We start from the raw sequence: 16,476 nt of genomic DNA, 5'->3' as shown, positions 1-16,476 counted from the left end.
TCTCCCCTTCCTGTCTTTCCTGAAGAGACTATTCTTCCATTCCAGCACTCCAGTCACAGGAGTTGCCACCATGTTTCCATGATGCCACTAATATCACAGACCCGCAGGCATGCCTACGTTTCTACTTTATTCCCTGTGCTGGATGTGTTAGCATAGAGGCATTTAAATTGGGGCTCCCAGTGAAAATTGCTTTCTCTCTGAAGTGGCTGGAATCCCTTTGTCTTGCCATCCAGGTGATCTCCTGCGGACCTGCAATCCTACTCCAGACTCTGGGTGTCTCACTGGCTCTGGCATCTAATTGATATAAATAGGAATGAAAGTCATCCCACATCTTATCACTATTAAATAGGATGATACTTCCCTTCTCCCAATCATAAATTGTTTAAAGCTGTATCAATGACTCCTGCTAACCCTTTACCAAAGACGTTTTGAGAGAGGTGATGCTCTGATCCAATCTGATACCAGCAGGAATGGTGCTATCTTAACTATCCCATTGTCAAACAGCCCAAAGTCTTGGCAATGACATGAGCCTCGAGCCACATGTTAATAGACAAAATCAGTTTCTTTCAATCCCATGGAAGAATGGAGGAAAAAATAACCTGTGCCCCTGTTTCCCTCACCAATTGTCCCAAGGCCTTGAAGTCTCTTGATGGCCTTTGGACTGACTACATACTGTAACTTCATCACCACTCTCATGGAGGACAAGCAGTAGGTAGTAGTCTGAGCACTGTACTAGGCTGGGAAATTTCCTGGTGACGTCCTTAACCGTGACCCTAGGGGTGCAGCAAACTTCCTTGAAGGAAATATTCTTCCAGCATATTGGACCTTCCACTCCCCTTAGAAGGGAACCATCTACCACTACAACCATTATTTTCTTCCTCATGGAACTGATCTTGTTATGAGCTGTAGGCCTGTCTGGTCTTGATAACACCTCTGGAGGAGAGGGACCTTCATCCGCATCTTTTGTTGCCTGACCTTCCTTATCTGTAACTATTGTTCAGAGAGGCACCTAAAGGGAGGGTGAGATGGGCAAGGAGGTGTCTTGCCTGTTGTCCCAAGCAAGGACTTGCCTCTGTTCATCATTTCATTCTCACTTTCAGACAGAGGGAGGTTACAGGACCCTCTGATAAGAAAGGATAGAGAGAAAGTAGTTTCTGTAGAATAATCTCTTTTTAATAGTTATTTTCATAGTTACTCTTAGGATCTCCACAGAAACTAATTCAACCTAAGTGTGCCTTAGTGGGACCTTGAGTTAAAAAAGTTAAGACTCTCTCATGATTCAATAGGCAGATCTTTTTGAGAATACAGCCCAATGACATCCAAAAATTCTGTCAGATGGTAAGGCAGTTTTTACAAAGACACTAAATCAATGAATCTAACTAGCACAAATACTTTCTTGAGACATCATTTAGCTCACCCTTTTTAAACATTTCAGTTGCTTGTTACAAACTAAGAGACAATACACTTGAAGTAAAATTTCACTGCAATTCAGCAAGAGATAAAGCTTGACCTCAATTCTATACTGAGCCTTCAGCTAAGCTTACTTTTTGAAGTAGAATCAATATTTATCAGTAACTATAGTCAACTAAACTAGCTTTCTGACAAGCAGTGGTAAAAACACTGAGTTGTTTTTAATAGGAGAAGTTTTAGTTTTGTTGGAATATATAGCAAGCAGAACAAGCTTTATAGATAGGATATTTCATCTTTAATGATGAAAGAAAACCCACACTTCCTGGTTTAGGATTATGTTACTATGTTCTTATTCATTTACCCCTCCCCATTTCTCCTCCTTGCCCATTTATCTATCTCTCTTTAAAATTCTTTCTTCAGAGTTACCATCTACCTCTTTGTTGAGATGAGCACTTAGATAACTTGTATTTGCAAACTGCAGCTTGCATTTTGGACCAGAAGGGCATGTGTGCCTGAAGGTCATCTCTTCATTTTCCTATTTCCTTCTTTTCCTCTGCTGTGGACCAAGTGACTTGACAGGATTGTCTGCAACACTGCCTTTCCTTGATCATCAAACTCCTGCTAGAAAAAGTGATGCCAAAACAAAAAAAATCTAAAAGTTATGATAATCAGAACTGACAAATATAATTTAAAAAAATTAAAATGTGTACATTCACTATTGGGGATATGACTGCAAGATGGCTAGCTTTGTAAAGGATGTGGTCTGCCTAATTCTCTTCTTGGTTCAGTCACTGCATGTACTGGGTTGACTCTGGCTGGATGCCAGGCACCCACCAGAGCCACTGTATCCCTCCCCTCTGAAGCTCGACTGGGGAAAGGAAATATAAAAAACAGTTTGTGGGTTGAGATAAGGACTGGTAGAGACTGACCAAATACTGTCATGGGAAAAACAGGCTGGAATTAAAGATATTAGTTGAATTTATTAGTAACAAAATCGGACCAGGATAATGAGTAAAAACAGACCTTAGAAGCACCTCCCCCCTAACTCCTCCCTCCTTCCTAGTTCTACCTTCTACACCTGTCAGTGCAGGGAGACAGGGAATAGGGGTTATGGTCAGTTCATCACAGGTTTTTTCTGCTGCTGCCTAGGGAGAGGAGTTGTTGCCCTGCTCCATGGGAGATAGTTCTCCACGAACTTCTCTGACATCTCAGTCCATCTCAAGGGCAGCAGTTCTCCACAAACTGCTGCAATGTGGGTCACTGCACTGAAGGTGCATTCCTCCAAGGACAGGCTGCTCCAGCGTGGGTCCCCCACAGTGTCACATCCTACAGGAAACATGCTCCAGCATGGGCTCTCTCCACAGGAGTGCAGGACCCTGCCAGGACCCTGCTCTAGCACAGGTTTCCCACGGGGTGACAGCCTCCTCTCAGGCCTTCACCTGCTCCAGTGTGGGGCTCCAAGGCAAGATGCAGATGGATCTCTGCATCCCCATAGACCTCCACGGGCTGCAGAGCCTTCACCATGGTTTGCTCCATGGGCTGCAGGGGAATCTCATTTCTGGTTCTTGGAGCACCTCCTCCCTCTCTTTCTGCACTGACCTGGGTGTCTTCAGAGTTGTTCCTCTCACATGTTCTCACCCTTTTCTAGATGCAGTTACAGCTCTGCCATCACGGGTTTTTCCCCCTTCTTAAATCTGTTATCACAAGAGCGTTACCACCATTTCTGACTGGCCCAGCCTTGGCCAGTGGCATGTCCACCTGGGAGCCAGCTGGGATTGGTTCTACAGGGGGGGCAGGAGGCTTCCAGCAGCTTCTCACAGAAGCCATCCCTGTACCCATCCCCTCCCCACCAATACCACAACCTGGCATAATAAAATAAATATTATTACTAAAAAAATACCACATATCAATTTATAGTTGAGGTGGCAGGCAGCTAGTCTGTTCCTTTGCCTAGTCAGTTCCTTTGCCTATATAGATAACTTGTACAGTTTGGGATAGACAGCATTTCATTTTAGCACTGTAAAAAGTTCATGCTGTAGTAGGTATAGTATTTACACAGTTACTAACTGTGCTTAGCACAAATTTGTGAGGATGTATAGTGCGTGTACCTTGCATAGATAATTTGTGCTTAGAGCGTGAGAAAGCAATTTCTAACTCCAGGTGTTCCCTCCTCAGTTTTTTCTGCATTTGCTAAACATATTTGAAAATACACACAGAGCACTTGCATCCAGATAAGCTGTACTAAATATTAACAGCTTGCCTGAATATGACATCCGTAGAATAGTGGTGTTAGTTTAAAAACAACAACAAAACCAAAAAATAAACCCTCACAACAAAAAAAAACAAATGAAACCAAAATAAAGCAAATGAAGTGTAGGATTGTGTTTGGGCAGGGATTGTTCTGCTACCTTTTTCTTCCACTGCACACATGCACAACTTGATTAAAATCTGAGAGTAGATTTATCTGGTTAGTATTGGGATAATTCACATCTTAATCTATTAATTTGTAATGCACAGAATGTCAGTGAACAGAAGTAATGCTTTGTTGTCTTTCAGAACAGCAGATAACAGCTGATTAGGTTGACAACAACCTTCTTTGCAATATATTTTAAGTAAAAGCAAAATGCAAATATATTACAAGGGTAAGGGAAGGAAATATTCCCAACATAGAACCAAAGACTGAGAAATACCCTGATCTAATTTGAAGAAGCATGAACTGCCTGTAAGTGCAAACATACTACTTTGTTTAGAAGCCTTCCAAAATCCAAGCTGCTTACATAAAACTCCCAGAAAGAGAACTTCTTTTAACTGTTGAGTAGAGTTTTCTTTTGAAGTCACTTTGTGAGTATTCTACAAATGTGGACAAGTAGATCTGAAAATCAGTCTGGCTGCCTCAGAACTCACACTTAAAAATGTCTCTTTTTAAAAATAAATTATTGAAGGTCTGATCATATCTGTGTGTGACAGGATGCAGCTGCTGTAGAGTGTCCTGTTCTGGCTTTATTCTGTGTGAAAGAAGTAAGCATAAATCTGTATTTAATAATGGGTTTCATTAGTCAACTGTTTGGAAAATGGTGCATTGGAAAAGATGAAGATCTCTTTAACAGCAGACATTCCACAAGAGGGTGCTGTGTCTGTGATGTTCATAGCTACAAAATTTGTAGTGGTCTGTCACTTGTTCTGAAATAGGTCTCTGAAATTTGAGGTTATTAAGCATACAGACATCCCTATCCTTTGCACTTAACTTTGCCTCTGTGTCTTAAACTTGCACCCTGGCTCTTGGAACGAACAGGCTCTGAAGTGAGAGCACCCTGTAGTATACAGCAACAAACTAACACTGGTAGCTGCCTGGTAGTCTCCCTTCAGGTCACAACTAAATAGGAAAATGCCATTTCTGGGTAGGTTAATGCCTAAAATCCCAACTCCGTCTCTAAAAATTTCTGCTTTCAGTAAGATAATGCCCATTTACTGCACTAATTTAAGCACAGTAGTTTGTCCAGTAAATCACAAAGCCCTTACCATTTTCATAGGGAGAACTATGACTAAAGTTTTTCAGCTACTTACTCAGGTAAAAATTACACTAAAGATGCTTTCAAACACGAGGTGTTTTTCTACAGGAGTTCATCCATCATCCCAGGAATTAAAAAAAAATGCATGACACAGTAAAAATAATTCATATGTGACAGCACATGGAGATGTCTCCATTCAGACAAGACTCAAATCTTTCTTACAGCAACTATCTGATATTTTCATAACATTAAGCTGAAAAGGCATGTCTTGTATAAAATGACACGAAGTACTTTTTGAAAAACACCTTGGTGGAAAGAAAGATCTTTAACCTTAAATTCTGTGAGCTAGGTGACTGATTTGTATGTGGAATTTTCTTCTCGTCTTCATGAAAAAAGATGAGAAAAATATGTATTAGGAAAAGCTTGATCAAAAGCTTTCAAGCAATTACATTGACATGCACTGAGGTGTCCAACAGCATTGGGAAGTGAAGGAGAAGGTCCAGCTGCGAAAGGGTTAAGTTTTCAAAAATGAAATGTCTATCAACTTTGCGTTCAGTACCTTAAATCACCAGTTGACTCACACTCAACTGTGATGTGTACACTTTGTACGTGAAAGCTGTAAGTTCAGAGCCAATATGATGCCACTTATACTTTATTTCTAAAGCTTTCTATTCAATTAAGTTTTGTATATTGCATCACCATCACCACTACCTTTTTTTCTCACATTTTCCAGTTTGGTGGTCAATACATACAATAAGAGATCAGAAAAGTTCTCATGAAGTCATTAGTGCTCTCATGAGGCCAACAAGGATACAAATACAGAACCTATAACTTGATGAAAATCCAGCAGTGAGACAGGGTAGTGTCATGTATGGAACTTCATCTTGCATGTCCTGCCTCTTCTAGGAAAATGACATTATTTTTAACAAAGCTGTAAATTATTGAATCTTGTAACAGCAGATGTGCTCATCTCAGTGTCTGACAGAATAAATATTAAGAAAATAAATTATTCCCTGTGACCCTTGCCAGGATTTTCAAAAGCAGGCTCTTACTAAAATGAGAATTTTAACTTCATAGAGTGAACGGCTTAAAAAGGTAACAGCTCTTGCAAATTACATCTTGTGTGTTTTTTACAGAGCCATGATAAAACTGAGTAGGAAACCAGCTCTTAAATATAAGTTGGTTTGATTTAATAATAAATTTAATAATTAAAATCCTGTCTCATAGCCTTGCTATCCTCCAGGAAATTTCTATATGTGTCATTCAGAAAATTACTCCAGCAAAGTCTCACCCTGAAGAATGGCACGCTCAATCTCTAGCACTATTTCCGGGAGAGATTTTTCTAGACTGACAGTAATGAAGTTTTCTGGTGCACTAGGTGGCTCCAGAGTATCAAACTGAGACCTGAGAAGTTCAAGTGGCATAAAATGACCTCTCCGCTTCTCCAGCCGGCTAGCAATGATGTCCATAGGTCCATCCAAATGAACAAAGAGGATCTTCAGTGCTGGGTTTTCTCCTGGTTGCTCTGGCTGGTTGCTTTCAATTGCAGATGCTCCACTAATTAACACACGCCTGTACATCTTTTTCAGTGCAGAACAGGCCAGAATTGTATTTTGTCTAGATGCATCTTCTCTATCAAAACAAACAAACAAAAAAAACCCCAAAACCTTTTACATATCTACATGTGGTATAACAAAAGTGGCTTGTTAGTTCTGCTGAAAAAGGTAGACAAGCCCTAGCTCCTCAAGGACAGCCATTGGAGTAGTGGCATTTTGGTGGTGGTATTTCAGTAATTTTGACAGGATTTGAAACCAAATTTCCAGTCCAGGTAAAGATGTGATTTGGAAGTCTTTTACCAACCTTCTGGTAAAATCTCAGTTTTAGGGACCTTGTGTATTAGCCACCATTATTTCCTGAATTAAATTAAATTCTAGCACAAGGAAGTATCAAGATAATTTCCTTAATTGCTGAGAACAGGAACAGTTCTGAATATCCATAGAAACACCTATGCATTATCTATAAACTTAACATAGTATTCTCTCTAAGGGTAAGTGGCTGATAAACAGTACAGACCCCTGTTCTTAAATACATGGTATTTTCAACACCTCCTGTAACCATCTCGGATTTAACTGTAATTTATGTTTCCTGCAACTCACCGGCAGCATTGCACATGTGTTCACTTCAGATTAAACAAGAGATTGCAGGTCAGTGAATGCTTTGAATATGTATTTTCTGCTGATAAGGTTTCTTAAAATAAAGCATTTAACTCTGGATGTGTCTGTTCCACCAAAAAGCAAACCCAGAATTAATTGTCTCTATGAAGAGTGAATAAAATTCCTGCCTAAGAAACAAAATGGTAACAAAATTAAATCAGGTGTAAACCTATTTAAAAATCATTTGATAGTCATGAGATTTTGGTTCAAAGGGAAGTAAGAATTTCTAATACCTACCATTATTACCTAGGTAAGTCAGTTACAGCCTCAGCTACTAATAAGTACTACTAATAAGTACTAATAAATAAACATTGGCATTAGGCTCTTTCAAAATATAGTTGATTTTGTAAAGTTTCAAGAGCCTGGGCAGTGACATTGAGCTATCACATAACATAAAGCAATGGATCCAGGAAATCTATCCTGACAAATTTCTCCGTGAATTAACGCGTGCTCCAATGAGGTATGCTCATCTAATGCATACAAGTAAGTGTAAGCCAGTCTAAACAGTCCCTGCCCTCCCAACCTTTCCTTTGTTTGGGACGTACTCCAATCCCTTCATCATTGTTGGATGCTCTCCAGTATGTCCATGCCTCTCAAAATGAGGAGCTGAGAACTGACACAGCAGTTCAGGTACGACATCACCAGTGCAAAGGGAGAGGGGAAGGATCACCTACTTTGACCTCCTGGCAATACTCGATCTAATATAGCTCAGGAGGCAGGACTTTGCTGGCCTGCCTTGCCAGAAGAGCCCATTGCTGGCATACAGCTGGGACTGTCCACCATGGCTCCCTCAGGCCCTTTCCTGCTTCTTCCCAGCTGAGTGCCCCTCAGTATCCATACCAGTGCCTGGGGTTGCTCCTTCCCAGGGGGAGGATTTTGCATTTTTAAAAGGTTCCTACCAATCAGTTTCTACAGCCTTTCAAGGTCCCTCTGCATCAGTTACTCCTCCCATTTTGTTGTCATCTACAAATTAGCAGAGTACACTCAAGCAAACAAACAGTGTCAAGTACTTGACACTGTATCTTATTCTAAATAACAGTATTTTATCCTACTGTTATTGGTGTATTTTGTGGTTATGTTCTTTGTAAGTAGCTAATGTCAGGCTTATTAATAAACTGGATCCTTGAAATTATTTTTACACAGATAGTAGAAGAACAACCATCATCGGCAACAATTTCCCACTTTATTTCTCAGGAATTAGCTCACCATCAGCAATTACTATGACAGTTTAGATTAGTAAAAATAGAATGACTTTACTACCTGCAGAATTTCTTTACACTACTTACATTTCTGCTTTGCATTGCAGTACGGAAAACCACTTCTGGTATTTCTGTCTTTAGCTAAAATTTTTAAAAATAGATATTCTCTTACCTCCTTAATATATCATGCAATGTGCAAAGCCAAGGAATCCTGTCCTAGAAAGAAAACAAGTTAGTTAAAAATTCTTCAGAAATTAATTTGAAACAATTGCTACTAGCATCTCAGATATTGGACTAGAGGCAAAAATTAGCATTAAACTGTACAGCAAGTTCAGATTTGAATCTCTTTCTTCCTATATAGATTTGCTACCACTGCCTGAAGGCTAGTAAGAAGTGCTTGGCACATTATGAGTAAGATGCTTTTAGTGGAATTGTACTTTTTATATTACAAGTCCCTACAAGTATCTGATAGAAGTAATATGTATGCAAGTGTAGCATGCACCTTGTAAACTTCTGAAGGACAGTCAGCTTACCTCTTGCTTCTATTATACTATTCAAATGTACAGCTAAAGTTGTTATTTCTTTTCCCTGATGTAGTGTCATACACACACCCCATCCCTGTTTTGGATCCAAGATGAAGCTTTTAGAAATAGAGAGATCTAAATTTAGTTATCTAGAATACTTATATTTATGTCAGTGGCACTCACAAATAAATGTAACCACAACCACAATTTCTTAAAACTTTTGCCCATTACTTAGGCAAACATGAGTGATCGATCAGATGCTTACTTAATTGAAAATTTGAAGCTGCCACAAGCTTCAGTCATGCCTAATGAGCACTAAACAACTGCTCCCATTTAGTCTTTCAATTCTGTTACTGCTGGGTGAGCACAACAAATGATAACACGGACAAATAAATTTAACAATTTTTTGTTGTTGCTGTCATTATACAGTAACTTCTCCTTGGCATTCAAGAGGGCCCTCACAATTTTGCACTTCTCATTTTCCAGAAGAGATGCTTCCCTCTTGCTGAGCATCACGCACCAGTGATTTAGTCATTCAAGTGTACAATGCTGCTGCAGACAACATACAGTGAAAGATCCAAGTTTTAAACCGGAATCTAGAATATTTTTTTCAGTCTAAACTGGCTAAGGAAATCTCCCAAAAGATTTGAGGGACTGAAAAAAACCAAAGTGGAAGCCTTGCAAAAAAAGCCAAAAAAGGTAGGAGCTTTGCAAAATTTTTCTATTACAGCTAAATTCTTAAGTCTTTTTGAAAAGATCTCATTATTGCATCTTGCCCTGTTTCTAAGCTCCTTATGAATTTAGATTGATTTCATATGTTCACCAGGATTGGTTAGTATATATTCTTTGTTTAAAAGTCTTTATCGACATTCCTAAGTGTATATTTCTCTAGAAGCAGTGGACATAAACTACTTAAATTCTTCTGATTCTGTACAGGAAGTGACTTTAACTGTAAAACCGCTGTCCTAATTGATGGCAAACAGAAAAATCCTTTTTTTCAAGCGGTACCATTAAGCTATTAGTACTTCAAGCATTGCCAGCCTGTCAAGGGATGGGATTGTCCCGCTCTGCTCTGTACTGGGGTGGCCTCACCTTGAATCCTGTGTGCAGTTTTGGGCAACACAATATAAGAAGAATATTAATATATTAAGACAGCATCCACAGGAGGGCCTTGAGGATGCTGAGGGGCCTTGAGGGGAAGGTGTATGTGGAGTGGCTGAAGTCACTTGATCTGTTCAGCCTGGGGAAGAGGAGACTGAGGACAGACATCATTGCAGTTACAACTTCCTCAGGACACGAAGAAGAGGGACAGGCACTGATCTTTTCTGTGTGGTGATGGGACCTGAGAGAATGGCCTGAAGCTGTGTCAGGGGAGGTTTAGGCTGGATATTAGAAAAAGGCCCCATCCCAGAGGGTGGTTGAGCACTGGAACAGGCTTCTCAGGGAAGTGGTCACAGCACAAGCCTGACAGAGTTCCAAAGCATTTGGTCAGTGCTCTCAGGCACATGCTGCAATTTAGAATCATAGAATCATTAGGCTTGGAAAGGACCTTCAAGATCATCAAGTCCACCTTTGACTGAATACCACCATGCAAATTCAACCACAGCATTAAGTGTCTTGTTTTTTTTAAACACTTTTAGAGACGGTGACTCCACCACTTTTCTGAGCAGCCAGTTCCAATGCTTAACCACTCTTTCAGTGATGAAATTGTTCCTAATATTCAGCTTGAACCATTTTCCCTTGTCCTATTCCTTGTTACCTGGGAGAAGAAGCTGATTCCCATCTCACCACAACTGCCTTTCTGGTAATTGTAGAGACTGATAAGATCTCCTCTGAGCCTCTGTTTCTCCAGGGTAAAAACACCCCCAAGCTCCCTCAGGCTTTCCTCACAGGACTTGTGTTCCAGACCCATCACCAGCTTTATCGCCCTTCTCTGGACTGACTCCAGCACCTCAATGTTCCTCCTGAATTAAGGGGCCCAGAACTGAACACAGCACTTCAGGTGTGGCCTCACCAATGTGAGGTACAGGGGGACAATCACTGCCCTGGTTTTGTTGGGCACACTGCTGCTAATAGAGGCCAGGATGCCATTGGCCCTCTTGGCCACCTGAGTGTGTGCTGGCTCATGTTCAGCTGCTGCCGACCAGCCCTCCCAGGCCCTTTTCTGCTGGACAGCTTTCCAGTCTCTCTGCCCCAAGACTGTAGTCCTGCCAAGGGACCTGTCACTTCACCTTGTTGAAACTTACATGACTGGCCTCAACCCGTCGATCCAGTCTGTCTGGATCCCTCTGCAGAGCCTTCCCACCCTACAGCATATTAACACTTCCATCCAAACTGGCGTCACCTGCAGACTTACTGAATGCAGTCAAATCCCCTCCGTATCATTAACAGAGATGTTAACCAGGATTGGCCATAACACTGATCCCTGGAGAATCCCACCAGTGACTGACCATCAACTGTAGCTTCATTCACCAACACCCTCTGGGCCTGACCATCCAGACAGTTTTTAACCAGTGAACAGTGCACTCATCCTGGACATGGGAATCCAGTTTCTCAAGGAGGATGCTTTGGGAAATGGCATCAAAGGCTTTACTAAAGTCCAGGCAGACTATATCACCAGCCTTTCTGTCATCCACTAGTTCACCTGGATATAGAAGGAGATATGGTTACCTTTCCCAAACCCTTGCTGGCTGGGCCTGATGCACTGGTTGTCCTGCACGTGCCATGTGATGTACTCAATCTGTTCCATAACCTTCCCTGACACTGAGGCCAGACTTACAAGCATGCACCTCCCTGGATCCTCCTTCCAACCCTCCCTGGATTCTCCTTCCAACCCTTCCTGTAGATGGGGCACACTGGACAACCTTCAGTCATCTGGGACCTCCCAAGTTAACCAGGAGTGGTGATAAACGACGGAAAGTGATTTGAGAGAAGGGTAACAAATTTTTGGAGTTTTCTTGTGCACAGCCAGGCAATAGATTCTGTGGTTCTTGTGGGGTCCCTTCCAGCTCAGGATATTCTCAGATTCTGATTCTAATCCAAAACTGCAACTCTGTGCATGGACTGTAGAGGGGGAGATTTCTCACAAATCCTGAAACAGCAGCATACCACTCGTGAGCTGACAAGCATTTGATAAACTACATTTTTATGCAAAATCCTTTTTGACACAAGCCTCCCTCACCTTACCAAACGCAGACCTGTGTTTACAGTCAGAGTAATCTACATAGTAAACCACAATCTACTTCAACAAGATGTACATAAAGTTACAGAGATAAATGTATGGACAATATCTTATTCAGGGCTTATGCAAGGTACCTCATCATTTAGTGGTATCCCTTTTTCCATTTTCTTCTTATTCTCTATAGAATGATAATCATCTGCATCGTAGAATTTCCATCCCAACTATGAAAAAAACAAATTAATTATGGATCAGCTAGACCAAGTGAGGTAACAATGACTTCAGAATTTACAAAGACGACACCTAAGAAATTACACGCTTCTTGCACCACAGTATGAATCACCGTTTATATCATGATGATTAGAAAAAAACAAATCATTAAAGCAGCTTGATAGCAGCAACAGCTGTTGCATCACGGCACCGAGCCGAAGTCGGTGCAGCCCACAGTGCGCCAGCCAAACCCGGCTCGGGGCACCGGCAGCCCGGGCGAAGGCCATCGGCGCGGCGCAGGGAGGTGCCTGCCCGCTCCGGCACGCCTCCGAGGCGGCGGCTCCCGCACGCTCCTACCTTCTCCGCCAGCCGCGACCCGACCGTGGTCCTGCGGGGAAGCACAAAGCTCCGGTTACGCACCGCCGGCTCCGGCGGGCCGAGCCCCCCGCCCGCCCGGTACCTACTTGCCCGAGCCGCTGACGCCCATCACCACCAGCAGCACCATGGCGGCCCGCCGCGCTCGGCCGCTGCTCTTCGCCCTCTGCGCCGCCGCCCCGGCCCGCCCTCGGAGGCGGCGTGCGGGCCCGGGCGCGGCCGTGCGGGACGGCCGGAGCGCCTCCTCCATCCCCTCCCCTGCGCTGCGAACCCGGCGCACCCGTGTCATGTCCCCGCTCTCTTGCCCCGCAGTCGCTCCTTGTGATGAAGTTCCCTGATCTTCTCCCGAACCTTCTTTGTTTCAGGCTTTTCAGTCTGGTCGGGCGATTCTCTTCCGGCGGTTCCTAGCACGGTATTCACTGTCTGCAGCCTCAGCAACACAAGCAAATTTAATAGAAGCAACGATTTCTTCAGTGCGTGTTAAAGTGTGTATTGATGGCCATTGAATTCTGTATGACCCTTTGGCGATAAAGGTCTGCCTTTAAAATTTAATTAAGGAATCAGCCATGCTGTGGCTAACTCCATTTTAGTATTTCTTAAAGCGTTGATCCAGTCGTACTTTTAAATCACTGAATTACTTGGTGGATAAGTCTGGGAAGGACCACTGATAGGTTCATCTTGTCCAACACCCCAGCTCAAGCAGGACCCCACAGAGCACATTAGGATTCTGTCCAGGTGGCTTTTGGGTATCTCCAGTGAGGCAGACTCCACAGCCTCTCTGGGCAGCCTCTTCCAGTGCTCAGTCACCTTCACAGTAATGAAATGTTTCCTGATACTCGAGTGGACCTTCCTGTGTTTCTGTGTGTACTCATTGCTCCTTGTCCTGTTGCTCAGCACCACTGAGCAGAGCCTGGATCCATCCTCTTGATAACCTCCCTGATAAACTTTGATGAAGTCCCATCTCAGTTGTCTTTTTTCGAGGCTGAGCAGCCCCAGCTCCCTCAGCCTTTCGCCATAAGGATGATCTAGTCCCTCAATCACCGTTGCGGCCCTTTGCTGGATCTGTTCCAGGACCTTCATGACTCTTGCCCTGTGAAGCCTAGGACATGGTACTCCAGATGTGGCCTCACCAGGGCTGAGAAGAGGGGCAAGATTGTGGAAAACTGTGCAAATTCTCTTGGATAGCAAGTATTCCTACTATTATCATGTACTTATATCTGACTGAGCAACATTTTAAAGCTGTGCAAGGATCAAATGTAGTGATGCTGCCAACCAGTGTTGAAGTTTTCCTGTGTGAGGGAGAAGCATTTGCTGCACCTGGAAGAGCTGCTCCACTCAATGACAGTGGCTTCAGGAAATCATGATGTGTCCTGCATATTTTTTACATCAATCAAACCTTGGAATAAATTCTCAGAAAGTACATTAAGTCTCCCAGTCTGCATTAAATTTTAGTTCCTTTGCATGGCACTTCAAATAACATTATGAAAGGGTTTTTAAAAAAATTGTTGCCCATCTCTGACCATTTAACTGAGATCTGGAACTGCCTGTATTTCGCATACCTATTAAGAAATTCTTAATGAGGACCAGAACCTTCGAAGTTACTAAGCTATTACTGAAACAGGCTTCAAATTACTGACAGACTACAATGATTTCCTTAAGCTACCATGTGACTGGATACATATTTTTCTGTAATAGCAGTAAGATTATGCCAAAGTAATTAAATTTACATGCATCTTTTCCATTTGTTGGCTTATTAATTATGAGACCGGGGAAAATGCTTCATTTGGATGAGAATTCTGCGAGATCCAGATGAACAAGCTCAAGAATACCAGCGGTCACTTTGTCCCTGGAAGCATTCCCATTCCCAGAATTAGAACTTTTAATCGTTCTGTCTCCAGATTTTGCTAACATGAAGAGCAACTGGCTAACCTGCCTACAAGCGCACTCTCAGTGGCTTTTGTTGTAACTAGGTTTAACAAGCTTTTCTATTTGATACCTTTTCTCTTCATCATTCATATCCTTGCATTTTGGAAAAAGAGCCATGTTAGGCTGGTTTGGTGTTATCTAATAGCTATTTCATATCTTTTTTTGTGCAGGAAGTCTTGCCAGGAGTTCCCTTTTACTCAGTCCCAGGGTAACGTAACATGAGCATGCACTGGCAGAGTTTGCATGCATGTACAGGCAGCAATGTGCTCTGCAGATGCTACTGCAGGGAGAAGAAAAAGATCTGGAGAAAGCTGATTGAATTGTACAAAAACAAGAGCCTATAGACAATGGGAAGAAGGCAATTATATTCGGACTTCCTGCTTGTGTGCTTGATATGATTTGTGCAGATATAATTCATGTTAGTAGTCAATTGGAGAGATGACTGGATAAAAATCAGCCAAATGGTTGACTTAACAGCATCAGATTGTATATGCTTTAGTTAAATATTTAAGATGTGCTTAATTAAGTTGTAAATCCAATAAAATATGTGGATATTATTCATGTAAGTGAGAATTTCCTTTTCACTCTGTTCTAGTCATAGGACTATAAATATTTTTACACTTATTATTTCTTTAATAACATGAAAGAGTTTCATATTAGTCTTCATCAATTAGTGATATATATACATCTTAGGAAATTTGTCCTGATGCTTATTCTTTGAAGATCATTTGCTGGAGGTGGCATGGGTGCCTTCTCCCTATCATTTAAATTTATTTTTATTTCTAATGTTGTCAGAATATAGAACTTGATTTCAAATGTCTGATGTAATTATATAAAAAAATCTTGTATGGTTTAATGCATTCCAGGGTAAATTCACATAGCTGAAATAGGAGACAATGAAATGTAAACATCTTCTGTTGTTTTATGTATTATATTTAGTAATAGGTGAAATTACAATATAATGGTGAAGGATGAACATTCTAGAATTAAAAGCCAAAAATCCTCAAGAATACCTACCAGAAAACCCATCAAGTACTTCTCAGCCCCAAAAGAACTCTCCAGACACTGTATCTTTAAATACTTTTTTTTAATGGCATTTGGTATATTTTAGGGCTATTAGGAATATTTTCAGTGTCTTTCTGAGCCTTTCTGGTTTGACTAATTGAGTAATATTGAATTTATGGAATTCAGTAAAGCTTCATCTTCTACTTAAATTAACTGCCTAATTTTAGAGAAGGGTAACATGAAATATGAATGAGAGGATTTCATTTTCCTGGAGTTATTTCTGTTTGCCTTTACTGTATCTACCTCCTTCCCTTGGATACTAGGAAATGTCTGTTGTATTCAGAATATTGTCAAATTCAAAGTAGAAAATAAACATTCCCATGGTAATTCCTAATGGGAACTTATCATAGTATAATGGCAAACTACTGTAAAAACGCACAGGCCTCCTAAAGCTTGCCAGGATCACCCATCATTATGCACATCTGCTTCTTGTAAAATTGAGGGCTCAGATACTTTGACTAATCTGAGCTTCCTGAATCTTAAGAGGGGTAAAACTGTTTTTCAAGCAGCTAAGGCCCAAATTCATGAAGTCATTTAGGGGTTCAAATCAAATCCTGAATATGCATTGACAGTAAATACAAGGCAGAAAGTGTTAATACAGTATGATCACTCTCAGGAGAGTAGCAGAAAGAAGCTACACTGCAGTGTTCTATGTGTCAAAGTTAGACCTTTGTTGTGAATTAAATAGTCATCAAATTATAGCTGTGTTGATTGGAACTTTATCAACAATTTTCAGAATTTGTTTCATGCCATGCAAAGTCAGGCAATATATTGTCTGAAGTTTTTTCGGAGGAGAAGTTGGGGCATAATGGCTTTCTGCACCCAACGGGATTTGCAAGTACTAAGAAAAAAAATCATCAATTTGAT

General features: G+C 41.4%; 1 protein-coding gene across 2 annotated transcripts in view; it reads right to left on the bottom strand.

Moving 5' to 3' along the window:
* IDNK (IDNK gluconokinase) overlaps positions 1-13,726 on the bottom strand; it is a 15,515-nt gene extending 1,789 nt beyond the window's left edge. Inside the window, exons 1-5 of one of the 2 annotated variants that reach the window (XM_063421597.1) lie at positions 12,708-13,726; positions 12,601-12,631; positions 12,171-12,257; positions 8,504-8,547; positions 1-6,551 (exon numbers count right to left, since the gene is read on the bottom strand). The exon at positions 1-6,551 is cut by the window's left edge and continues 1,789 nt beyond it. In XM_063421597.1, coding sequence (XP_063277667.1) covers positions 6,191-6,551; positions 8,504-8,547; positions 12,171-12,257; positions 12,601-12,631; positions 12,708-12,907 — 723 coding nt within the window. In that variant the 5' untranslated portion in view covers positions 12,908-13,726 and the 3' untranslated portion in view covers positions 1-6,190. The remainder of the gene's footprint in view (positions 6,552-8,503; positions 8,548-12,170; positions 12,258-12,600; positions 12,632-12,707) is intronic. The other variant, XM_063421598.1, reaches the window with a different exon arrangement.
* Positions 13,727-16,476: the final 2,750 nt, after the last annotated feature.

This window comes from Prinia subflava, chromosome Z, assembly GCF_021018805.1.
Source record: "Prinia subflava isolate CZ2003 ecotype Zambia chromosome Z, Cam_Psub_1.2, whole genome shotgun sequence".
NCBI lineage: Eukaryota > Metazoa > Chordata > Aves > Passeriformes > Cisticolidae > Prinia > Prinia subflava.
This window is presented reverse-complemented; position numbering and strand designations above follow the sequence as displayed.